The 24,580-nt window shown below is 62.4% G+C and overlaps 2 protein-coding genes across 3 annotated transcripts in view; one reads left to right on the forward strand and one right to left on the reverse strand.

The window, feature by feature from the left end:
* The window catches only part of BCAN (brevican), a 35,468-nt gene that overhangs the window by 7,856 nt on the left and 3,032 nt on the right, over positions 1–24,580 (reverse strand). The window contains exons 1-6 of one of the 2 annotated variants that reach the window (XM_063420355.1): positions 8,189–8,488; positions 3,372–3,467; positions 2,860–3,252; positions 2,564–2,738; positions 2,342–2,469; positions 772–1,065 (exon numbers count right to left, since the gene is read on the reverse strand). In XM_063420355.1, coding sequence (XP_063276425.1) covers positions 772–1,065; positions 2,342–2,469; positions 2,564–2,738; positions 2,860–3,252; positions 3,372–3,459 — 1,078 coding nt within the window. In that variant the 5' untranslated portion in view covers positions 3,460–3,467; positions 8,189–8,488. Of the gene's footprint in view, positions 1–771; positions 1,066–2,341; positions 2,470–2,563; positions 2,739–2,859; positions 3,253–3,371; positions 3,468–8,188; positions 8,489–24,580 lie in introns of those variants that run through there. The other variant, XM_063420356.1, reaches the window with a different exon arrangement.
* On the forward strand, positions 12,395–20,172 carry NES (nestin). The gene is made up of 4 exons (XM_063420539.1): positions 12,395–13,399; positions 14,271–14,395; positions 14,914–14,987; positions 15,573–20,172. The coding sequence occupies exons 1-4, from the start codon at positions 12,587–12,589 to the stop codon at positions 19,691–19,693; spliced, it is 5,133 nt and encodes a 1,710-aa protein (XP_063276609.1). The 5' UTR covers positions 12,395–12,586; the 3' UTR covers positions 19,694–20,172.

Here is a 24,580-nt window from a genome sequence, read left to right on the forward strand (position 1 = left end):
GCTGAAAGATGGCAAAACCGAGGCACAGAGATGCACAGCATCCCCGTACTGTGAGCCCTTATCACAGAGATACGAGATCAGGCAGGAGTGAAGGGACAGCTCTTCTTCCTTCTGTGCCCATTATCCCTGCCAGCCTCTGTCCTGCCTCATCGCTCACAGGCAGTGCCTTGCCCCTGCCCACAGGTCTCCTTCCTGCCCACCATGGGAGGTATCACCCCAAACCAGCCTGGCAGGCTGTGCCCCACAGCCCCAGGGACCCAGGGGTGCTCCCCAGGCCAGCAGCCCTGGGGATGAGCCCTCCTGGAGCTGTGCCCACGGAGCTCACGCAGACCAACGGTGCCATGCAGGACAGGCCTGTTCTGTGACAGTGAAGCACTGAGGACATGCAGGGCGTCCCTACTCTGCCACAGAGTGTCAGCACTCACTGCTGGGACCATGCAGCGCATCCCTGCTCTATCCAGAGGTATCAGCAGGCAGTGTCAGGACCATGCAGGTTATGCCTCCCCTAGCACGGTCTATCAGCATGCAAGGCATCTCTATCCTAGCACAGCAGGCTCAGACGGCACCAAACATCCCTGCTCTGCCCCAACAGCACAGCGCCAGCACAGAGAACACACAGGGATCCCAAAAAAACCCGGCCCTCCCGCACAGCCCGGCTCTGCTGCACCCAGCGCACCCACTGGGGGCATGCACCTCTGCCCGGAGCCTTCCCAGGGCCTCCCACTGGTCCCTGCCTGGGAGCATCTGTGGGCCAGGGCTGCCCCTCTTTACCTCGGAAGCAGTACGCATCGTATCTGCTCTGGGCATCGGGGAATCCCGTCTGGTTTCGGAAGAGGAAGATGGTTTTGACGCCCGGCAGAGCGCCCCCGCAGCGCTCCCGCGGGGTGACGATGGGGTAGCGGACGCTGCCGTCGGCCAGCCAGCCGGGGCTGCAGGCGTCCAGCCCCGCGTTCCAGGCTGCGTACAGCTGGCCCGGGCTCGCCAGCTCAGCGCCCAGCGCCCGGCAGCGCTGCGCCGCCTCCTCCAGCGTGAACCTGTCTGGGGCCGTCTCCAAAAAGATCTCCCCTGCGAAGAGAGGAAGGAGGCGGCTGTCAGCTGGGGATTGGGGCACGGGCTTTGGGAGCCCCCTCACCTCCTCCACTCCCTGTATGACCCCAGGAGCTGGCATGGAGATGGAGACTCTACTGTGTGGAGGCACATCAGGGGCTGGAGGAGACCTGCCTTTCCTGAGTGCATCCCTGCCTTTCTGAGTGCATCCCTGCCTTCCTGAGTGCTTCTCTCCTTTCCTGCCTGCATCCCTGCCTTCCTGTCTGCATCCCTGCCTTTCTGAGTGCATCCCTGCCTTCCTGCCTGCATCCCTGCCCTCCTGCCTGCATCCCTGCCTGCTTCCCTGCCTGCATCCCTGCCTTCCTGAGTGCTTCCCTGCCTTCCTGAGTGCATCCCTGCCTTCCTGCCTGCATCCCTGCCTGCCTTCCTGAGTGCTTCCCTGCCTTTCTGAGTGTTTCCCTGCCTTCCTGCCTGCCTTCCTGCCTACTTCCCTGCCTGCCTTCCTGCCTGCTTCCCTGCCTCCCTGCACATGCACAGAAAACCACAGTGCCGGCATGGCTGGAGCTCTCACGCCACGTGGGATTGATTCCTGCCCTTGCAAACAGACCTGAGACTTTGAATCACCCATCAACGGGACTGTAGAAGAGCAAGTTCACGCCCTGCGCTGAGCAATTCATGTGTGGGACATTTCTAAGGAGAGCTACAAGCCCAGTGGGCACTGGGGTGAGGCTTCACGCTGAGGAGGGCTGAGGACCACTGCCCCGAGGCACAGCAAGAATCAACCCCCACAGCTGCACCCATCTCCTGTCCCAGGACGTCATCCCCTGTGCACAGGGGACAGGTCCCTCATCCCTGGTGCCTGCCTGGCACCAACAACCCACCCCACAGCATCTGCCACCACCAGTGAGAAGCCCAGTCAGGACCCAAAGGAGGGACCAGCCACCCCCATGCACACAGGGCTGGGCAGGATCTGCAGCTCTGCATCTCAGACAAAGCACGGCGCATCACAACCAGACCCCAAAGCACCTAACACTGCACACTGCTGCTCTGGGGCAGATCCCCAGGGGCACACCCCAGCCTGAGCACTGCCTGCTGCCCGGGAGAGAGCCCCACACCCCTCCAAACTGAACCAGGAATGCTTTAGGAAGCAGCACAGCACGTCCCCACATCTGAGAGACAGCACCTGCAGCTCAGGGCAGCTTTTTCACTTGGGTCTACAACAGGTTACAGGGGCAAGTTAGTGTGGGAGCAAAAGCAGAGGAGGGCAAGAGGTGACTGGAGACACCACAGGCACCTGGGAGGTCCTCAGCGTAGCAGTACACATCGTACATGTCCTCTGGGTCCACCACTCCATAGTTCCTCACCCCAGGGAAGCCGTTCATGTCTCCGTAACAGGCCTCACGGGGTGTCTGGATGGGGTACCTGAGGCAGGAGAGCACAGGGGAGGGCTGGTCACTTGTGGGGGAGTGACCAGCTGAGGCCGTGGGCGCAATGCCCGGGCAGATGCGGTGCCCACCTGACGGTCTGGTCGGCGATCCAGCCGGCGTCGCACTGCTCGTAGCCCCCCAGGTAGGCAGCGTAGAGCTGCTCGGGGGTGGCGATGCTGGCGCCGATCCGGGCACAAGCTTCCTGTGCCTCGGCAAAGGTGTAGGCGTAGCGCATGGAGCCCTCCCGGTAGTGAAACACCACCCCTGGGGGCAGACACGGGCATGGGCAGGGGGCTCCACAGCAGCCCCCACCAGGGGAGCACTTGCTGAGCCAGGAGAGGGCCCCGACCTGCCCCAAATCCCACCGCTCCCCACCTTGGAGTACCTTTGACTTTGACATCGAGGATGTCGTGGCCGTCCTCGATGCCGTGCTGCACATCGCAGCGGTAGATGCCCGAGTCGTTGGGGCGCAGCTCGGTGAGCAGGAGAGAGGCGTTGGTGTAGCGCTGGTGGAAGATGGGCAGGGAGGCGCGCAGCCGGTAGTCCTCGCTCACCTTCACCCTGTCCCCCCGAGCTACCAAGATCTCCACCTCCCTGCCCTCAGAGATGAAGGTCCACTTGACCCGGGGGGTTCCCAGGACCGCCCGGCGGCCGCCTGTGCCAGCAGTGGGCTGGGGGCCAAGGTAGGTGATGAGGCAGGGGATGGTGATGTCGCCTGCCAGGACAGCGTCCAGGGCTGGGTGGCGTGGGATGGAGACCTGCAGAGCCTTGAGGTCCTCTAGGTGGGAGAAGAGAGGAGCTGTGAGCAGGACTGGTGTGAGGACCCCCTGAGACCCCCGCTACAGGGTGCCAAAGGGGCAGGGAGTTACACAAATGTGGCCGGTGATGCCAAGTTACCTGAGCCATCTCCGGGGCCAAACACCTCTGGGACCACCGTGGGGACAAACACCCAGAGCAGCAGCAGCAGCGGGAGGGCTGGGGCCATGCTCTGTCCTGCAAGGGGGGAGCAAAAACAACCAGCTGTGCTTAGAATCCATAAAAGCACCAAAAAATCTCCCATTCCTGCATGAGGGTGAAGGGGCTGGGGAGATCCCCCAGCCCGTGTGTGTGGGGGATGGGGTGATGCATTGGGGCACAGAGGGAGAGGTCAGCTCTGGCATGGCTGCAGAGTAACCTGGACCCTCGGACAGTGGAGAGGAGAGGGAAGGAAATACATCCTGGTTCACAGGAGGAAGAAGACAACACGAGCAACCAGGACCATTGGCTGGGAGCCACTGGGTGCCATCCAGCCCCTGTGACCTTCCCCGAGAGCTGGGTCCCCTGGGGACAGAACAGTCCAGCCTGGCCCGGAGAGCACAGATGGTGTCAGCCCAAGCGCTGGCTGCAGTGGGCAGGGAGGCGATGCCAGCGCCAGGGCCGTGTGCCCATGGTGCCACCGTGAGAAACCTCAGGAAGGGTTTGGTCAGAAAACCCCAGGAGGTGTCTGGTCAGGGAAGAGGTGGTGAGGGAGGTGAGGGAGCAAGCAGGACACACACGTGTGCTCCTGCTGCCGCACAGGTGCAGGTGTGCACACGCGTGTGCGTGCGCTTGTGCACGTGTGCGCTGCCAGGGGTGGCTTGTGGAGGGAGCTGAGGTCAGCGAGCAGCCGGGGGGGACAGCCCAGAGCACACAAAGCACGGGGCAGAGGGGGAGGGAAGGAACAGGATGGCTTCTTTGCCATTCAGCTCACGCTGGAGGCTCCCCGCGAGCGGGCTGGGAAAACCGAGGCTGACCAAAGCAGCCATTATGTCCCAGGCCTCTCTCAGGCTGCCTGGCACAAAGGGCCCTCACCGATGGGCAGGGGACCAGCTCTGAAAGGAGAGCCCAGTGGCCAGCACTGCCATCACCAGCCCCTAGCCCTCTCCAGGGAGGAGCACAGGGGTGTGACAGGGGGTGACAGGCATGTCATGGGGGGCTCCAGCTGCCCGTGCATTCTGGCTGCTTTTGCAGCCATCCAGAGAGGATGCTGATGTTGAGGAAATCTGGCCCCTGCCAGATGCTCTGCTCCAACACCCCCTCACCCCTCTGCAGAGGCTCCTTGGAGGGCTGGAGGCTTCTCAGCCTCCTGTGCCAGGGATGATTGTGCCATTGCCTGGGAACAGAGCACCCTGAGGCTCGGAGCAGCTTTGTAATTTATGAGCTCTTTGTGCTGTATTGATTTCAGCAGCCACAGAGGCAGCCCCATGTCCAGTCGCTGGCTGCCAGGGACAGCCTGACAGGACACTGTCCTGGTCACCTGTGTCTTCAAACAGCATTCCCAGAGTGTGCCCAGGGGACCACTGCTCCAGGGAGAGGGTGTGAATACAGCCCTGGGCACCAAACACTGTGCACACACACCCCTGCACCGATGTACAGCCCCTGGAGTGAACACGTATGAACATGGGCTCATACAAGCCTGGCATGGATGCAGAGTCCCTGGAACCACGGACATACAACCCTGGCACCACACACCATGTACATTCCCTGGCACCATGGGTGTACAGCCCACAGCACAAGGCACTGTGCATGCACAGCTCCTAACACAAAACTCAGAGGACTTAAAGCCCCTGGCACCACACCCCATCCTGTGCAAACCACAAACGTCCCATTCCCAGCAGGAGCTCAGCAGGAGCAGCCAAAGTTTGACTGCCCAGGACCTGGCCAGTGGTGCCAGGGCCAAGCCAGGGGATTTCTGTGCTCCGGACGGATATTTTGAATGCAGCCCCATGGTTCTGGACCAAGGGACAAAACCCTCCTGCGTGGCAGCCGTGGCCAGGCTCCAGTACAGGGGCTGGTGCCATCCCCTGGGCAGTCAAGCGAGGAAGGCTTTTGTCACGGGCACCTTTTCTTGCCATCCCCAAGGCGCCATGGTGGCGCGGACAGCAGTCCTGGAGAGGAAATCCAAGCGATAAAACTCCACAGGAACTGGGCAAGCTGGAGTGTCTGCTTCCCTCCTGTGCCCATCCCTGACTGGACCTGTGTGCTGGCACTGGGAATGGGATGTGGAAAGGGTTAAACCCAGTTTCACCCTGCCCACAGGTGATGGCCAGAGGTCCTGGAGTCCCATGATGACATGAGACTCTTCAGACTTCAAGTTTGGGGTTTGGGGTTGGATTTTTGCTTTGGGTATTTTTCCTGTTTTCCACAAACGGAAAATCTTTCAACCCACAAGTTATGAGGGAAAAGCTAGGAGCAGGACTAGGGAAGGGCAGCCAAAAAAGGTTGAATGATTATAACGGCAGCAACTTGAGAGGCTCAATCGTCCCTGAGACCTCAGAGCTCAGGGCTGCCGGATTCAGACACACAGGCAAGCATGCACGTGGCACGGCCAGCTAACCTCCATTTCTGTGGGAAACCAGGTGGAAAATGGAGCTGAAGTCTATTTTGGGACACGACTGATCTTTCTTTCTCCCCTGAGCTTGGCTCTGCTTTCAGAGCTGGCTCCTCGAACATGGGACCTGCAGGATCTGGGGCTGCATCATCTGGTCCAGGGCTCAACGCAGGAGGAGTGGATGGCCAGGGGGTGTCCCTTTTCATCTCCGGCGAGGGGTTTTCTTCTTGTCCCCTCCACGTGATGGTTGCTCATCGCGGCTCCCAAGGTGCCCTGCCAGCCCGCAGCGAGCTGGAGGAGGGGGAAGCAGAGCGGTGGCTTTCCAGGGATGCTCAGCTGCAGAATGAGTCAGCAGCCGCCGGCACCGCCTGGCCCCGCTCCAGCCCGGTCCCCACCAGCAAAGGGCTCCGGACACTCCGCTGCCGCCCCGGCTGCCGGACGGGGACGGACCCGCAGCCCCGGCCGCGGCCGCGGTTCGCTGTGTCCGTCCCCCCCCCCGGAGCTGCGAGCTGCCGCTGCGCCCGGGATCCGTGCGGCCACCGGAGGGTCCCCGGAGCGGGGCCGTGCCAGGCACATGCCAGCTCAGGGATGAGCGGGGAGCGCCCGGCAGCCTCTTGGCAGCGGCTGCTGGCAGAGCTTAAAAGGCCGGAAGCAGGTGGGGAATGGGGGGGTCCCTGCAGCTGCCAGAGCCCCTCACCCCGTCCCCCAGGGAGAAAGGGGCTCCTTGTTGCAGGGGGGTCCGGGAGAGCACAGGGAGGGTCCGTGGGGAGGTGGAGTCCCGCACAGAGGGGCGGGGGTGGGGACAGACCCCGCAGGAGCCGCAAGGGACACATGAGCACGTGTACCCCTGCGTAAGTGTGTCACACACACGCGTGAAAGGTTTGCACACCCATCCCCACCTTCCCCGGCTCTGGGGCTCTGGTGGGGAAACTGAGGCACGAGGTGGAACAGCAGTGTGGGGTGGAGGATGGGGGTCCCTGATTTCGGCACTACAGCTCAGGTGGGAGCCAGGCTCGCTGCCGCTCTCCAGAAAATTCACACCTCCCCTCTCCCAGCACAAAATCACCCAAACTTACAATTTCCCCAGTCTAAAGCCATTCCTTGAAAAGCAGCCCTAAAATATCCTGCTCACCCTCTCCCTGCCATGCCTGAGCCCAGAAGCTGGAAAAGGCTCCAGGCTGGGGCAGAGGGAGACTTCTCCCACCCTCGGGTGGCCAAAAGGAAGAGCAACAGGTTCTGGGTTGAGCTGAGACGGGAGAAGTCGGCGTGACAGGAGCAGCGATCCCTGGCAGGGATGCTCAAGGACAGCCCCTTCATGCTGGGGGGAAATGCTCCTGCTGCGGGAGGGGAAGGGAACTGCAGTAAAATTCCCTCTCCCCGGGACACTCCACGGTGGATTTGGGGTTCACACTGGGGCTGAGCCACGAAAATCCTGAAAAAATTATCCCCGGCCCCTCCTGCCGCCCCCACCGGGATACCAGCAGAGGGTGGGGGAGGACAGGGAGAGCCGGTGGTGCCCTACAGCTATCCCAAACCTCGGACTCGGCCCCAGCCCCCCTGGGACTGGGCAGCTTTGCCCTTGAGCCCAGCTCACCCCCACGAGGAGCAGCGACACGACAGAGCAGGAGCAGGAGGAGCCGGATCCCTGCCAGCTCCGTGCCTCAGTTTCCCTTTCCACTGCTACCCTGACCGCAGCCTCCTCGGGACAAGGACCCGGCCGGGGACTCTGCCGGACAGGGGAACACACCAGCCCGTCTGCGGGGAGGGAACACACCAGCCCGTCCTGGATCCCCGGGCCCTCTCGCAAAACGAGGTTTCTGTGCGAGCAGCAGCCGAAACAGCCCGGGAAATGCCGCTTCTCCCCAGCACCTCGGAGCCCCGCGGCCGGAGGGGCTGCGGGACGGGCTGGGCTCCAGGCTGCAGCAGCCAGGCAGCACCAAAGTCCTTTCTCCTTCCAACTTCGCCAGAGCCCCCCCAGCCCCCGCTGTGCCTCCGGCGCTGCGGAGCCGCTACCAGCTGCTCCCTTGAGAAGAAACTTGCAGCACAATGCTGTGCCCCGGAGGGTCGGTGACAAGGACAAACCTCCCCGAAGCGGCACCGTGGGGTCCCGCAGCCCCGAGAATCCCCTGCTGCGGGGCAGGAGGGTGCCCTGTGCCCCCCGCACCTGCATCCCGCGGGAGAAAAGCGCCGGGAAACCTCTCGGCATCCCCACGCCGGCTCAGGTCCCGTCTCACTTTCTGCCCGTGCGGAGGTGAAACGCGATATCGAAATGAAAAGCGCAGTACGGCAGCGCCGCGGGGACACCGCAGCGCCCGGGGCACCGGCGGCCCCGGGGCACGGCCGGACCGCGCTCCTCGCACCCCACCTGGCTCCGTGCGTGGCGGCAGCCCCGCGGCGGGGGCCCCTCGGTGCAGCGCGGGGACCGGCAGCGCGGGCAGGGGCTCGCCGGGGCTCGGGGCTGAGCTGCGGCTCCTCCGGGGCAGCGCGGGCAGCGGGCGGCAGCAGGTTGGCAGGACGGCTGGGAAGGAGCTGCACCAGGCATAAGTGCAGGCACCGAGAAAACAGGCTTCTGTGTGTGTGTCCGTGTCCTCCACTCTTCTTTTTTTTTTTTTTTTTTTCTCTTTCCCTGCCTTCCCCTTTCCCTCCTCCTTTTATATTTATTCCTTCCCCTAATTAAGAAGGAAAAAAAAATATATTACCGTGTTGGCAGGCTCCTCGTCCCTCCCCGTCCCTCCCTCCTGGCAGCTGGCGAACCCCGCACGAGAGGAGGATGCTCAGCCCGGGCACGGTGTTAACCCAATGCAGCAGAAGTGGGGGAGCAGCTGAGGCCGGCTGCCCCGGACCCCGCCAAAGAATGGGGGGTGTCCCCAGCACAGCCCCCGCCATGGGTTGGGAATGCCCTTGGAAGGGTTATTCCTCGTATTTGGCAGCTTCAGCTGGACCGGGCCGGGGCCAGGGGTGCCGGTAGCCAGCCGAGGTTTTGTCATGCAAAAGCCCTTTTGCTGCGAGGCCGAGGTGGGTGTAGGCACCCCCCGAGGGCTGAAGGAACCCAGGGGCTTTGCCAGCCCCGAAAGGGCGGTGGGAGCAGCCAGACCCGACTCCCAGCACGGCACTCACAGCCAAGTTTGGTCCGGCACAGAGATGCCGTGCCTCAGTTTACCCACCTGCGTCTGCATCAGGGCCGGGATAATTTCTGCATCTTTAGGCTGGAATGTTCGTTCCTGGAGGAATGTGTGGAGACCTGGGCACTCAGTGAGGTCTGGGGGGCAGCTGGGACCCCTCATTTGGGGACTCAAGCCCCTTGGCAGAACGGCAGCACCCAGGAGTTGGCATCAGGGATTTTTTTAACCAGATCTCGCTCAAACTTTCCCTGGCACGGAGCATTCCCTGCCCGGGGGGGCGGCGCGGAGCCTGCCAGGGAATTGCTCGGGTGAGTTTGCAGAAAGCCGCAGCTCCTGAGCAGAATTAATCATTTGTGGCCCTGGGAATTAATTGCAGGCGGCAGAGCCGCTCTCGGTAGCGGAGCAGGGCGGGGGTGGGGTGAGCGTCCAGCGGGCGAGGCGAGGCTGATGGGACCCTCCCGCTGCTCTGCTCTGCCCGGGACACGCACCGGGACGTGCAGGGGTGAAACCCCAGGGCTGCCCCAGCCTCTGCCCCCTACCCCCAACCCATGAGGTCACATCCTGCACCCGGATGGGAAATCCGTGCAAAAAAATGCACTTTGTGGGAAAGGGCTCGCGGCTGGGGGAACCGCGAAGTGCCTGCTCAGCAAGGAGCGTCCCCCATCTTAATTGGGAACAAATGTTCCGGCGAGCCCGGGGTTTCCTTGCTGGCTCCGAGGGAGCTTTCCAGGGCTGCTGCTCTGCCAGCTCCTTCCCAGGGCAGCTCCTGGTCGTTCCTGGCTGTTGGCATCGACTGGGCAAAGTCCTTGGGACATCCAGCTCCTGGAAGGGGCAGCAGAGAAGGGAGGAAAGCAAGGCAGGAGCAGGGCACAGCCCTGGTTAGACAGCACAGAGTCCCCAGCCCTGCCTGCAGCACCAGAGGTGCTGGAGCTCAGCCCTTCCCTTTAGCCCAGCCCCAGCAGCCACAGGCATAGAAAGGGGTCTGGTCCCACAGGGACCCCCAACAACCACAGCCCCCCAGTCCCAGCTGTGTTCAGGCTGGGAGGGCCCCAGTACCCAGCTGTGCTTCCTCCTCCTCGTCCTCCTCCTCATCCTCATCCAGCCCTGCTCAGAGTCACGTACCAGCCCGTGCCACGCGCTCCGTGCCAGGCACGTGCCAGCTGCCACCCTGGGGCTGTGGGCCTGGGGCACCCTCAAACTGTCACCCCCACAAACCTCTGCCACTTGGGGCACCCCAAGCACCCCACAGGGACAGGGGGCTCAGACATCCCATTCCCAGGGGGTCCTGACCCTGAGAACCCCTCAGAGGTGCCATCCCAGGGGGTCCTGACCCCAAATACCTCTCAGGGGCATAAACATCTCCTTCCCAGGGAGGCCTGACCCCAAGCACTCCCCAGGGGCACAGACATCCCATTCCCAGGAGGTTCTGACCCCACCCACCCCCCAGAGGTCCAGACATCTCCCTCCTGAGAGGCTTCTGACCCTGAGTAAACCCAGGGACACAGACGTCCCCATCCTAGGGCATCCTGAACTCAAGCATTCCCCAGGGACGTGGACATCCCCTTCTGAGAGACCCCTAACCCCAGACATTCCCCAGGAAAACAGATATTTCCATCCTAAGTCACTCACAACCCTGAAGGAGGGGATACACAGACGTGGACACTCCAGCTCTGCCCCCAGGATCCCCCAGGCAGAGAAGCAGCACTGGGACTCCTCAACACCCCTGGGGATCCTGACCCCTCCCTGGGCTGCAGGATTTGGGCCATCCTGCTGAGCCCTGCTGTTGGCTGAGAGAGAGGGGACCAGGCACAATGGAGAACCCCAAAAGGCAGGAGGAGGAAGAGAGGGACAAGGCCAGGGAGGAAGGAAATGCTCACTCCCCCAGCACCTCCCAGTGTAGCCATGAGCACTGGGGGTCTTTTTGCTGCCAGTTTTGGGGGCACCTGGACATCCCAGGGTGGAAAGGAGAAAAGTGGGAGCACCCAGGCAGCAGGGAAGGCCAGCTTTGGAGCAGATGTGCTATGGAAATAAAGAGGAGGATAAAGACAGGCAGCAGGGCTTCATCACCCCACTGTCCAGGGCTCTGGGGATCCCAGATCAATTACTCAACCTCAGCACTCCCTGTGCTCCTTAATGGCATTTCAGTCTTGGCTGTGAGAGGCAAACCAGAGCCGGGCCAAGGAGACAGACAGGATGTCTGGCCGGAGATGAGCCGGAAAGACGATGCCTTTGGGGACCCCCGAACCGGGTTATCCTCCTCACTGTCCCACTCTCCAGGCACCAGGGGAAAGCCCCATCCCTCCGAGGGGGTGCTGGGACCCCCATATGGGGGGCGTGAGACTCCCACCAACTCCCGAATGGTGCAGAGCTGGAAGGAGCTCGGGGACGGCTCTGGGTGGCCTTTGCCAGCAGAGGGGACTGTTGCTTGTCTTTCCAGAAGGGCTCGCCTAGAGCCTGTCCCGTGGGACAGCTCGGGAGGAGACATTCTTGTCCTCCTTGCCGTGGTGAGGACATAGCAGGGACCCTCCGTGGGAAAAAACACCGTCTCCCGGGAGAAAACGCTGGCAAGGAATCTTTCCCGAGTGACATTTTCCTGCTCCTTTTGTTCACAGAAATCTCCTGAGTCTGAATTTTTGATTCTCCGCCCCTTGCCAGCACACTGCCCTTCCCCCAAATAAGTCATCTGGGGTAAATAAAAAGAGAAAATCAAAAGTTCTAATCCCCAAATGCTCCCTGTGAAGCGATTCCCATCTCGACAGTGACTGTTTGACCTCACGGGTGAAAACTCTGATGGAAACCAAACGTGGAGTCAACGCCTGCCAAGGTTTGGAGGAGCAGCTCCTGTTGGGCTCCCGGCTCAGCGCAGCACATCCTGCCATGGACATCTGGAAAGAGGGAAGATTGCAGCTGGACACAGCTGGATGCACTGCTGTGCTCCCCGAGGCGCTTCTCCCTCCACTGAGGGATTTCCCTATGGATGGATCCGGGGCACTGGACCTTGTGCTGAGCCCAGAACAGCCCCAGGCACCAAGAGGCACCGATGTCCTCGGTGCAGCCATCACCTCCCCAGGACTGTGAGACCCTCAGTGGGCTCTTTGGAGCTCCCTTGCCCCGAGGTTCTGGAGCAGCACGGGGCTGACAAGGTACCACCGAGGAATGCTGCAGCCAAGCCCTCAGGATGGGCATCTGCCAGCGGCCCTTGGACATCTCCCAAACTCCACGCTGAGCCCCACGGCAGCCCTCCAGCTCCCTGGCATGGCACTCAGGCTTTAGGGAGGGCACTCCCAGCCGAGCCACACCGGGAGAGGATCCAAGGCCTTAAGTCACCCTTCCAAAGTGGGAAGGAACACCTTGCTCTTCCGCAGGGCTGGGAAGTCAGAGCTCAGCGTGGAGCCCACGTGGGCTGGAGTCGGCTCGGCTGTGCAAGGGTTAAACCCGGCTACTCGTCCGGGTCTCGGGGGCCTCCCACTCGCCATGGCAGAGTATGAATAGCAGCTGCACTCCCCTCTGCTCGCAGCCACTCGCTTCCCTCCCCGCCTTCCCACTCTGCCTCCGCGTTCTCCCCGGCATCCTCCTCCCCCGGCGTCTTCCTCTGGCAGTGCCGGCTCCAGAGCCAGCCCCGGCATCCTCCGGCAGCGCCCATGCTGAGCACGGAAAGTTTCGCAGGGGCGAGAGCCCTGGGAGAGGAATCGCTGCAGATGTGGGACCTCAACAAGCGGCTGGAGGCGTACCTGGCCCGCGTGAAGTTCCTGGAGGAGGAGAACGAGGTGCTGCGAGCTGAGATCCAGAGCGCCAAGAGCAGCCCAGCCGGGGACTCGTGGCGGGTGAAGTACGAGGAGGAGCTGCGAGCCCTGCGGGATGCACTGGATCACGCCTTCAGGGAGAAGTGCACGGCCGAGCTGGCCAGGGACAACCTCTACGAGGAGGTCCAGCAGGTGAAAAGCAGGTGCCAGAAGGAGCAGGCAGCCCGAGAAGAAGCTAAGAAGCAGCTGTCCTTGAGCAGGAAGGAGCTGGAGGAGGAGAGGAGAGCACAGATCTGGCTGAAGGAGAGAGCTGTGCAGCTGGAGAAGGAGGTGGAAGCCTTGCTGGAGGTGCACGAGGAGGAGAAAGCAGGGCTGGACCAGGAGATTGCAAGTTTCTCCCACAGCCTGGAGAGCTTCCGCTGTGCACCGGTGGCTTTCCAGCCAGTGGAGGTGGAGGACTACTCCAAGAGGCTCTCGGAGATCTGGAAAGGGGCGGTGGAGACCTACAAGACAGAGGTGTCGCAGCTGGAGGGTTCCCTCTGCCAGGCCAAGGAGAACCTGTGGAAGGCAGTGGAGGACAACCAGCAGAGCCAGCTGCAGCTGCAGCACCTGGAGAAGGACCTGGCGGGGCTCAAAGCGAGGAAGGAGATGCTGGAGGAGAGCCTGGCCCAGCAGTGGCAGGAGCAGCGCGGGGAGGCAGAAAAGTTCCAGGCGAGTGAAGGCAGCAGGAAGGAGCTGTGTCCCTAGGGAGGGGGAGAGCAGGGGGCTGTGGGTGCCTGGGTGGGTGCTCAGGGCACATCCCTGGGCAGAGGGATGGGAGAGGTGGATGGAAGGGGCAAGGCAGAGGGAACAAACCCCAGGGAAGGGATAGACGTGATGAGCCGGATGAGCTGCAGATGAAGCTGGGGAGGGTGGGAGCAAGAGCAAAGTGGCTTGAGGACATCTCTGTCCCCAGCACAACAGAGACTTGGGGCCACCCCATCACACAGGAGCAGCACCCAGACACCGGGTCCTCCTCCAGCACCCTGCCCAGGACTGTTGTTCCGTGTCCTGCTGGGATCCAGGGTCGGGATCCCGGGATAAGGACAGCCCCTGCCGCCGCCCCCAGTGCGGGGTGCAGGCACCGGCCGAGGTGTGGGCAGGATAAGCTCCGAGCAACTTTGCTACAGCTGCGATTCAACAGCTGCAAAAGTGATTCAGCAGAGGGAGGTGGAGGCGGGGTGGGCTGGAAATATCGGGAACGGCGGGAACACTGCCCGGGGAAGGGTCCCCCTTTGTTCCAGGTCCTGGGACCGGCCATGGGTGTCCTGGGGCTGAGGGTGCCGTGGCCTCGGCTGCTCGCCTGAAAGTTGTTTCTTTCCCACGCTGGCGTCCCTTAGCCCTGAATCACCCCAGCCTTTCCTCCCTCCTCCAGCAGCCGTTTCCCCATCACCTTTCAGCCCTGCTCATCTCCTTGCCCCATCCTCAGCCCAGGCTCCTGTCCCTCAGCATCCCAAGGGGATGAGCTGAGCCACCTGCCCGGTGCCAGGTCCGCAGGGACCGGCAGGGCTCAGTGTCCCTGACCCCCCTGTGCCACCCGCAGCTGGCAATGGAGGCCCTGGAGCAGGAGCAGCAGAGCCTGCGGGTGCAGATCGCCCGGGTGCTGGAGGACAGGCAGCAGCTCATGCACCTCAAGATGTCCCTCAGCCTGGAAGTGGCGACCTACAGGTGAGGTGGGGACGGAGCTGGGAGTGCCCGCTGCCCCCGCACGGTGTGCAGGGCTCTGGGGCAGAGCCTGGCACCGCGGCTGGCACGGGTGGGCCTTGGCACAAGGGGGTCTGGGGCACAAGGGAGGTCTCGGTAGGGGTAGCCCTGTGCCCCTTCTGCAGCCCTTCCAGATGGCCCCACACAAAGGCCGCCTGCCAGGGACTGGGGGGACAATTAGCATGAGAATAGGGGCTGTCCCAGCCCAGGCGAGGGGCCTCCCCGGCAGAGCATGATGTCACCCTGCGCGGACACTAATCCCGGGCACGGGGGGATGGGAGGGGAGACAGGAGCAAGGGGGGCTTCTTCGGTCCACCCGTTCCCTCAGCGAGCCGTGACAGAGCAGCACAACCTCTCCGTGCCTCAGTTTACCAGCCCCGATGCCGCCGCAGCCCAGCGGGGTGAGCTGGGGTGCACAGGGGGCACCCAGCACCCTGTGACACCCACCCTGTAACACCCACTGTGCTCCTCTCCTCCTCCAGGACGCTGCTGGAAGCAGAGAGCACCCGCCTGCAGATGCCAGCTGGGGAATTCAGGTTGGCCAACGGCGTGCGAGGTAAGGGACCCCTGGCAGCAGCCTGGCAGTGCCACTGATCACCCTGGGAGGGCTCAGGGAATGAGCTGGATTTAGACACATTTCCCTGCATTTTCCTGGCAGCGATTGCCTGGCCGCGATAGGAAGGTGTGAACAGCAGCCGGGGGCTCTTGGCACGGGGCTCACAGCCCGGATAAGGCTTATCTGCTCCTCTGCCTCGTTTTTTAGTTCCCTGCCTTTCATGGGAAGGGCAGGAACGGATCTGCCCAGCAGGACGGCGGGCTGTGGTAACCAGCTGAGCATTTCCTTTTTCCTCAAAACAACAAAAAAAAAACAACAAGGAAAGGTTGTCACCTGCACACTTTCCCCAGCAGCAGGACCTGACTGTGGCTGCAGCTGGGCAGAGCATTGTCCTGGCCTGATGCTGAATCCCCTGGGACCACCAGCATCCGCTGCACTCAAGAGGGAGGAATTTCCCACTTTCCAAGAAGGAGCTGTTTAAAAATAGGAGAGGGGGCAGCCAGAAGCAGCCAGAAGGCAGGGGAGGGCTGGGAGAGCCATGGAGCGGCTTCTTGCCCACTCACAGCTCCACCTCACTCTTTGCAGATCTCAAACTGGAGCTGAGCAGCAGCAGCAAACTGGTACCAGCGAGCCCTGAGAGCAGGCGGCTGCTGCCCCGAGACCACTGCACCAGCCCCTCCATCTTCCCCAGGGCAGAGGGGAGGGGGCAGCTGACAAAACCCCAAAGTGACACCCTGACACCCAAAAGCCAGAGCCCCAGCGCCAGGGAGCTCCAGAAAACCAGCTCACTCCTCCATGCCACAGCACCGCCGGTTACTGGCAGGGCTGGGGGGCCGGGAGCCCCTGCCTGCCCCACACCCAGCCCCTCACAGGCAGGGAAAGCTGCCCCTCCTCTCTCCCCGGAGCCCCCCAGCCCCTCACCACCAGAGCAGGAGAGCTCTGGAGGAGAGGGTCCCGCCTGGCCGGGGGGAAACAGGGGAGTGGTGAGCACAGGGGTGGAGTGTCCTCTGTCCGGAGCCACAGGGGACACTCCCAACACCAGCGTGCAGCCCCTGGGAGCAGCGCCTGCCCTCAGGCTGCAGTACCCAGCCCAGCTGGTCAGCGAGGCGCTGGAGGATGCGCTCAAGGCCATGGAAGACGATGTTCAGCCCAAAGAAGAGCCCATGCTCAGCGCCACGTGGGCCCCTCGGGACGCCTGTGTCCCCAGCCCTGCTTTCCCCACAGAGGCTTGTGGAGAGGCTGTGTCAGAGGGGCCCGGGGAAGAGCACAGCCCCTCTGAGGGCTCTGAGGAGGGTGACAGCCCCGAGGCAGAGGAGAGGGTTGAGGAGGTCGTGCTGCAGGGATTGGGTGTGGAGAGCAGCATCCTGCAGGACAGAGCCGTGTTCCCCCCGGGCACGGCCGCTTCCTTGAGCGCCTCAGGGAGCCGTGAAGATTTGGGAGCGTGGGAGGAGGAGGAGGAGGTACCTGCTGTGCTGAGCCCAAGGGATCCAGAAGTGGAGGCCCAGGAAGGGGACAGGGGTCTCCCTGGACAGTCAGTGACCAGCTGGGAAAAGCTAGAGCAAGAGGAGGACAGGGCAGAGACCCCAAGCACAGAACCATCACAGCCCTCAGAGGATGAGGAGGAGAGGGGACCCTGCAGCCCCTGCAAGGAGAATGGAGATTTCCAGGAAGAAGGAGCAGATTTGCAAGAAGAGGAGTGTCCACACAGAGAAGTGGAAGCTGATCATGCTGTCCTTGCAGAAAGCCACCTGGTTTTGCTCACAAAAGGTCACCTGGAAGAGAACTTTGTTGATGCAGAGCAGGAAAGGTTTGAGCAGCAGAAAATGCCCGTGTGTGAGATGGATCTGGCTGCAGAGAAGGAAAGGGAACAGGACCTGTGCCTGGAGCAGAAGCCCTCGAGTGTCCATGAGGCCATCCCAGCAGAGGAGGTTTCACTAGCAGCTGAAGAAGATCCAGTGGGAGGGGAGGACACAGGCAGAGTGAAAGATGGTGAGGGAGAAAAGGGAGAGGCCAGCAGGGATGTTCTGGGAGGAGAGGATCATGAGATAGGAGAGGACTCTGAGTCAGGAGAAGACCATGGGGCAGGAGAAGGCTCTGAGGCAGGAGAGGATCCCAGGACAGGAGAGGATCCCTGGGCAGGAGAGGATCCCAGGACAGGAGAGGATTCCGGGGCAGGAGAGGATCCCGGGGCAGGAGAGGATCCTGGGGCAGGAGAGGATCTCGGGACAGGAGAGGATCCCTGGGCAGGAGAGGATCCCAGGACAGGAGAGGATCCCTGGGCAGGAGAGGATCTCAGGGCAGGAGAGGATCTTGGGGCAGGAGAAGGCTCTGAGGCAGGAGAGGATCCCAGGGCAGGAGAGGATCCCAGGACAGGAGAGGATCCCTGGGCAGGAGAGGATCTCAGGGCAGGAGAAGACCCTGGGGCAGGAGAAGCTGTGGGAGTTGATGCCCTGGAGTGGGAGATCAGAGCCCCAGGGGAGCCTGAGGACCTGCAGGAAAACACCTCAGTGGAGGAGGTGGGGGAACAGGAGGAGCTGGAGCCAGCAGAGGAGCCCTGGGGCAGGGGGGATGATGGCAGTGGCCAAGAGCCCTGTCCAGAGGACTGGGAGGTGACAGCAGAGGACACTGAGGGAGCTTTGGGGCCAGAAGAGCCAGCCTGGGCAGATGACACCCTGAGCAGTGCAGGAAGGCTGAAAAGTGAGGAGAGAGATGGCGCATCGCCAGCAGAGCTGGAGGGAGCCCAGGAAGACGATGAGGAAGATGCCAAGAGCCAGGAGATGAGCCAGCAGCAGGCACTGCCAGGGGCTGAGCCAGCACCGGAGCTGGCAAGCCAGGAGCAGCTGGGCACCGTGGCAGAGCCTGAGCCAGCCTCTCCAGGTGCCCCTGAGCAAGGGGACAGACAGGAGCTGGCCGAGGCCCCAGAGGAGCCGTGGGAGGGGCAGGATGAGGATGCTGATGAAGGGCTCAGCTCAGAGCTGGAGAAGCAGGAGAGCTCAGAGCAGGTGCAGGTGCCAGGGGACAGCACAGAGAGTGGCGAGTGGGCATTGGAGGAGGTCCCTGGAGACCCAGAGGTCACACCGGGCACTGGCAGGAGGGTGGAGCTGGAGGACACGCTGCCAGACAGCACGCCCTTGCACCTCTATGAAGGGGAGATGCTGGCTGTGGGTGCACCCAGCCCAAACCCTCCAGAGACCGAGGAGACCATGGAGACAGAGCCTGGCTCTGACACAGCTCAGGAGGGTGAGGAGTGGCTGGAAGGGAGCGACAAGCCACCAACTCCCACCATGCCAGAAAGCCCTGAAGAGGAAGCAGGAGCGGAGGTGGCTGCTGTGGCAGAGGGTGCTGAGGAGGAGGAAGGTTATTTCATGGTCTCTGCTCCCAGCCAAGAGGTGTCCAACTTGGAGGAAGCAGAGATCTCTGAGGACTTTGAAGAAATTAAAGTTGAAGCAACTGAAGGCGGCCAAGATGATCTGGGGGCTCCTGGAGATGCATCTCCAGTGCCAGAGGGCAAAGCACACCTCGAGATGCTCGTTGCAGAAGCAGATGAAGATACAGAGATACCCACTGAAGAACCTGAGGTGCCAAAGGATGAGGACGACACTGCTGAGCTGGAGGAAGGCCCAGCTGTGCCTGAAGCAGATCCCAGCAGTCTCAGGGCCATGGGACCATTAGCAGGAGGTACCAATGAGCCAGCCCAGGGTCCCACGGGCACTGGAGCATGGGAGGGACCAGAGCATTCGGAAGGTTTGGATGCCGAATCAGATGAGGAGCTCCACAACACAACTGAGATGGAGATGGATGCCAGTGGAGCACCAACCCTCCCAGGCTGCAGCCTGGAGTTGGCAGGGCAGGAGGAAGAGGGGGAAGATGAGGAGGAGCCCAGCATGGCTCTCCATGAAACGGCCAAGGCCACTCCTCCAGCAGGGCTCCAGGCCCAGGCAGTGCCCAATGAAGCAGAGCAGCCCTTGGAAGAGCAGCCACCCATGGAGGAAGAAGCACTCGACAGTGACAGCCCTCCTTCACCCAGGAATGAGCAGCCCCCCGAGACCAACCCTCCTCAGCTGGGCTCTGCACCAGAGCAGGGAGGTTTTCCAGAGGTCATTCCGGATATCCCTGACACGGATGTTCTCTCCGCAGAGGTGCCAGTGGATATCATGAAAGACTCAGATATTTTGGAAATAGTTGAGCAGGCCCTGGAATTCAATCAGGAGCTGATGGGGGTGAGGGTGCCAGAGGGTGGGCAGCAGGGTCCTGGAAGGACCGAGCTGCCCCGGGAGGCAGGGGAAGACTCCTCGCCCACCTCATCCAGCGAGGAGGAGCCGACGGTGCAGGAGGCACCAGATGTGGTCCCAGAGGTGGAGACTCTGGTCCGGGCCGAGAACGGGCTGCACCGGGAGGCCAGCCTGGAAGACCTGGCTGAGTTCACTGAGGAGGTGCTGAACGGCGTCATCAGCACAGCACCGGCACAGGAGCTCCCCACAGAGACCGCAGACACCCCGGGGGTGATGCCACCGCGGGCCCCCACCCCGGGAGATGGCACCGCCACCAAGCTGGGGGATGCTACCCTGAGGGGGAAGCATGGCCAAGCTGACCCCAGCCCTGTGCCCCCTGCCCTGGGGGAGGATGTTCTGTGCCTCACACCCGACCAGCCACCAGCGTGTCGGCTGAGAGCTGAGCAGGAGCCCTGGTCCTCAGGGGATGAGTAACAACAGTCAGGGGGAACCTTCTGGTAGCCCCCTTCCTGCCAAAACCCAATACCCCCACTTGTCCCACCTCCCTCCTAATGCTTCCTCATCTCCTTATGGTTTTTAACATGTTTGTGTGGATTTTTGCACCCCTTTTCAGAGTGAAGAACCACCAAGTTCTGTTCCACCCCACAGCCCACCCAAATTTGCATGCTTGCTCTGGGACCCCTGCTTCATTTTGAGTTTCCTCTGGGTGGGTTGCTGTGGCCGTATTTAATTTAAACTCTCTGTTTCCCCATTCCCTGCAATCTTCCCCCTCCAACTCCCCCAGTATTTGGCCCAGGATGCCCAGCTGGAGGCTAGAGACCCCCCCAAACTGCACCCTTGGACTAAGAGTTTTGGGGCTACACCACCCCGGGATCCCCAGCCCAAATCCGTCAGCACTGGGGGCTGAGCCATGCTGGATGTATCCACTCGACATTAATTTAATAAAGCCTCATCCTCCCACTCAGGGCCCTGGCTCTGCTCACTCTGGGGGGAGGGGCTTGGGGGGCAGGGCTTGGGGGGCAGGGGAGGGCACTGTCTGGGGGGGTTGCACTTCCAGGCTGCTTTTGGCTGGGAAAGTGCCCTTATGTCATCCGTCAGCATGGGCTGGGAACAGCATCCGTGAACGGCGCTCCCCTATCTCGAAGACAATGCACATCCCTGGAGCTAAAGAGTCCCAGTCCTTGGGGTGATGCTGGCCCACCCCTGAGGTGACGCAGCCCCCCAGGACAGTGTCCCCAGCAGGATGCTCCCCCATTCCCGGGGTGTAGCCCTTTGGAGCTATGGACTCCCATCCCTGATGCAATGCTCCCCCAGACAGTATTCATCCCCCGAGGTGACGCTCCCCTGTCCCTGGGGCCCCGCAGATGCCACTCAGGGCTCACTGCTGGCCAGGAGCCTCCCCGGCTTCCGCCTGCCCTGCCGGCAGCAGCGGGACGGGATTCCAGCCCAGCCCACCCAGCGCCCGTGCCAGAGCCCCGGGCCAGGAGCCAACAGCACCAGCCGCTGTTCCTGCACGGTCTGGGCACGATGCCCGCGGAACAACCCGCAGATCCCAGACCTGGGAGCTGCCAGAACCGCAGCAGCGCCGTGGGGACCCCCTCACCCCAAGGGGCACGGGCTTCCCGGGGGGCTCTGAGGAGCCCGCGGGGCTCAATCGCCCCGTTGTGCAGCCGGGCGTGGGGAGCGCTGCATAAATCAGCCTGCAGCTGAAGAATGGGCTCCTTTATGCCGGCCAGAGGGCTGAGTCACCCCGGGCGAGGGGATACAGTGACTCGGGTGGCCACGGCATCCCTGGGCCCCGCCAGCCTCGCACCCACGGGTGTGCTCAGGATCGCTGCCCAAGTGCCCCGGCCCGCCTGCCCAATTGTCCACACACCCGATTTAGCTCGGTCATTCCCGTGCCAGCGCCCGGGGATGCTCAGAGCCAGAGACCGATAAGAACCCAACATTCAGCCGCCTTCCGCCCTGCGAAGCCCCCGGCCCCCTCCCCTGCCCGAAGGCGACAGATTCCTTTTAAGGTGAAACTCCAACGGATCCAAACACCGTGATAAAAAAATCCCCCTCTGATGAGTTTAATCAGGCGCCGAGTCTGTGTTCAATCAGCCCCTGGCCCAGCACACCTCGGGGTGCCTGGGCAGCATCAGCCCGGCAGCAGCTCCAGCAGAGCCCCCTGAGCCCCCAGTGCCCCCCGAGGGGTCCCCAAATCTGGGGGTCCCGAGGCCAGGAGTGGGGTGAAGGATGTTGAGGAGGAGACGGAGATGGCTCAGGCGAGGCTTCGCCATGCGGGGGGTGACATTCCTCCCGAAATTAATCCACATTCCAGCCAGTGCTGACAGAGTGATGAGGGGGGACAGATGGTGGGGGGAGGGGGAGCCCCTTCCTCCCCACGAGGAGGAGGAGATGAAGGAGGAGGAGGATGGGACCAAGTGCCGAAATCTGGGAGTCAGCCGTGGGGATGGGGGCGATTGCCGGGGCCTTTGGAATCCTTTGGAATCTCCTTTGCATCCAGGAGAGTGAGCCCCGGTGAAGCTCCTCCAGGTGAGGTGAGTGCCCCAAGGACTGTGCAGTGACAGGACAGGAGTGCTCCCACCAGCACCAAGTGTGTCCCCAACAGGACTGAGAATGTCCCTGACAGGGCTGAGTGTGTCCCAACAGGAGCAAGGGTGCCACTGATGGGACCAAATGTGTCCCCAACAGGATCAGGTGTGTCCCTAGTGGGACTCAGTGTGTCCCCAACAGAACTGAGGGTCTCCCTGATGGGACCAACCATGTTCCCAGTGGGATGAAGGATGTCCCTAGTGGGATCAAGAGTGTTCCCAGTGGGACCTGGGCTATCCCTCAGAACTGTGTGACTACAACAGCACCAAACATGACCCTGAGGGGATGGAACATGACCCTGAGGGGGACAAGGGTGCCTGGGTTACCCCATGGCTACCCTGGCTGGGGCTGCAGCTCGGATACCCACTGGGCACATCTCCCCTGACCCCAAATTTCACCAGAATGTTCGAGGCCCCACAGGCAGCACCCACTGTCCCATCCCCAGCCGAGTGCACACAGAATGATTTTGGGGACCCTGCTGCTTTGGGGTGCTGGAAGGAGTAATGGAGGTGCCCCTACCCTCAAACCCTGCTCACACCCTGGGAGAACCAGGGGGACACAGGAATGTGCAAGAGGGGCAGGGGGTCCTGGGGCTGCAGCTCTGGGAGGGCTGCCAATTATTGCCTGGGCTGGAGCTTTTAGAGCCCTTGAAGTCCCCCGCAGCCCCCCAGAGCCCCTGCACCCCCCGCAGCCTGGCCCCCCGCCAGGCAGGGAAGGGTTTTGTTTCCTTCCAGGCTGGGCGAGGGGAGTTTCAATGGAGCCCACACAAAAACTCCCTGTGGGGTGAGCCCGCGCCGGGACAGGGAGGGGGGATGAGGCGGGATGACCTCAGCGATGACTTCATTCCGCTCTCAGCTCCCAAAATTCATGGGAACCTTATAAGGAAAGGACTAAAAATACAGCGGGAGGGGCGCGGGCAGCCCCCTCTCCCCCTCCCCAAAATGAGCCCTTGGGGATGCTATATGCAGGCGAGCAGGAGCCACGGTGGGGCCACCAGAGCGCCAAGGGGAGTGCACCGTGGGGACAATCGATAGCGACCCCAAAATCCCCACGGGAGAGGCGGGCTTGTCTGCCACGGGAGAGCAGAGCAGGGCTGTGGGCGTCCCCCCAGAGAGGCATCACCGCCCCCCGTCCCTGCCCGTGGCACCTCCAGGGACATGCCGGGAGTGGCTCGGTGGCTCGGTCACCCTCTCACCCGCCCTTCACCCGGGTCAGACCCCGGGAATAGCTCCCGCCGGCTAAAATCAGCTCTGCCCCGGCTCGGGGGGCTCGCCCAGCTGCCGGGTCGCGACCCCGCAGCAGCGCCCGTGCCCCAGCTCGGCGGCAGCTGCCGCCAGCCCGGGGCGGTGCGGATGCCTGGGGCCGAGCCCGGGGCAGCCCCGCCGGGAATGCGTGCCTGGGGCCGTCCGTCAGCGGCAGCGGGGATGGGGGGGTCCTGGCGGTGACAGATAACCCCTGGGACAATGCTCCCCCGATCCCTGGGGGGCTGCAGCCCCCCAGAGTGGTGCACCCCAATTCCTGAGGCTGTACCTTCCCGTTCCTAGGGTGATTAATCTCGCTGGGGCAGTGCCTTCTTATTCCTGGGGACATAAATTCCCCCTGGGGCAAAGTTCCCCCGTTCCCAGAGTGATGATTCTCCCAGGAACAATGCTCCCCGATCTCTGGGGAGATGCTTCCCCATTCCTGGGCTGATCCTGCTGGTCCCAGTGTCCCAGTCCACCCCCGACCCCCATCCCTGCACCATTATCACCCCCCAATAGCTGGGGGTGACAGGGAACCCTTGTTCCCCCGGACACCTGGCACCCCGAGAGCCCCAGCCCTTCCCTGGCCCCGGCAATCCCAGCCCGGGATGTGGCACATGGACACGGGGTGTGGGACAGGAGCTGATGGGAAAGGGCTATGGCTGGGAAAAACCCCGGCTGGCTCCCCGCCCTCCCCCCGTGCCAGCATCGTGCCTCGGTTTCCCTTCTCATCACCCTGCCAAGGGCGAGCCATGGCAAGAAGGGTCTGAGGCAATGATGGGGAGAGGAGACGCCCCCCAGGGCATTCCTCGATTTTGGGACGCCTATCTGCACCCCCCCCTACGCTGTGGGACATCAGGGATGGGCACAGCGAGTGCTGGAGGTGACTCAGCCGCAGAAATGGCTCCAGCACAGCTGGACCCCAGTGCAGGTGTCACTGGGACAACTGGGCTGTGTCCCCTGCCCCGAGGCCAGACCTGACCCCTGTGGCTGAACCTGCCATGGGGCTGAGCCCCCAGGATGCAGTCCCAGTGCCCGTGGGAGGTTTGGGGCGCAGTGCCAGGCCAGGGGCACGTGGTGGGGACAGGATGTGACCATGGCCAGCCCTGAGTCACCGCCAGTCACCGGATCCAGCCTGGGAAGGGACAGGAAGGGCCCTTGGCTCCAGCACTCCTTGTCCCAAACAACTTCCACAGTGTGGCTGGGGACTCCGTTCTGAACCTGGGGACTGCATGCCCACTTCGGGGACTCCATTCCCAGTTTAAGGACCCCATTCCCAGTTTGGGAACCATGTGGCCAGTTTGTGGACTCCATTCCCAGTTTCAGTACCATTTTTGCAGTTTAGGGGCCTCTTTCACAGTTCGGAGATCCCATTTCCACTCTGGATACCCTTTTCCCAGTTTCAGTTTGGGAACTGCTCAATGTGGGATCCCATTCCAAGTCTGGGAGCCATACAAAACCTCTTCTTCCCATTTGAAGACTCTGCTCCTGGTTTGTGAACCCTGTGCCCAGTTTGGGCACC

The sequence above is a fragment of the Prinia subflava genome, chromosome 31 (assembly GCF_021018805.1).
Source record: "Prinia subflava isolate CZ2003 ecotype Zambia chromosome 31, Cam_Psub_1.2, whole genome shotgun sequence".
Classification (NCBI taxonomy): domain Eukaryota; kingdom Metazoa; phylum Chordata; class Aves; order Passeriformes; family Cisticolidae; genus Prinia; species Prinia subflava.

What these genes read in the sequence shown, in the direction of transcription:
- NES (XM_063420539.1), top strand. Translation starts at nt 12,587, where the DNA reads ATGCTGAGCACGGAAAGTTTCGCAGGGGCGAGAGCCCTGGGAGAGGAA. An exon ending in CTGGAAGTGGCGACCTACAG is followed by an intron (nt 14,396 to 14,913) that starts GTGAGGTGGGGA and finishes CTCCTCCTCCAG; the next exon opens with GACGCTGCTGGAAGCAGAGA. An exon ending in GTTGGCCAACGGCGTGCGAG is followed by an intron (nt 14,988 to 15,572) that starts GTAAGGGACCCC and finishes CACTCTTTGCAG; the next exon opens with ATCTCAAACTGGAGCTGAGC.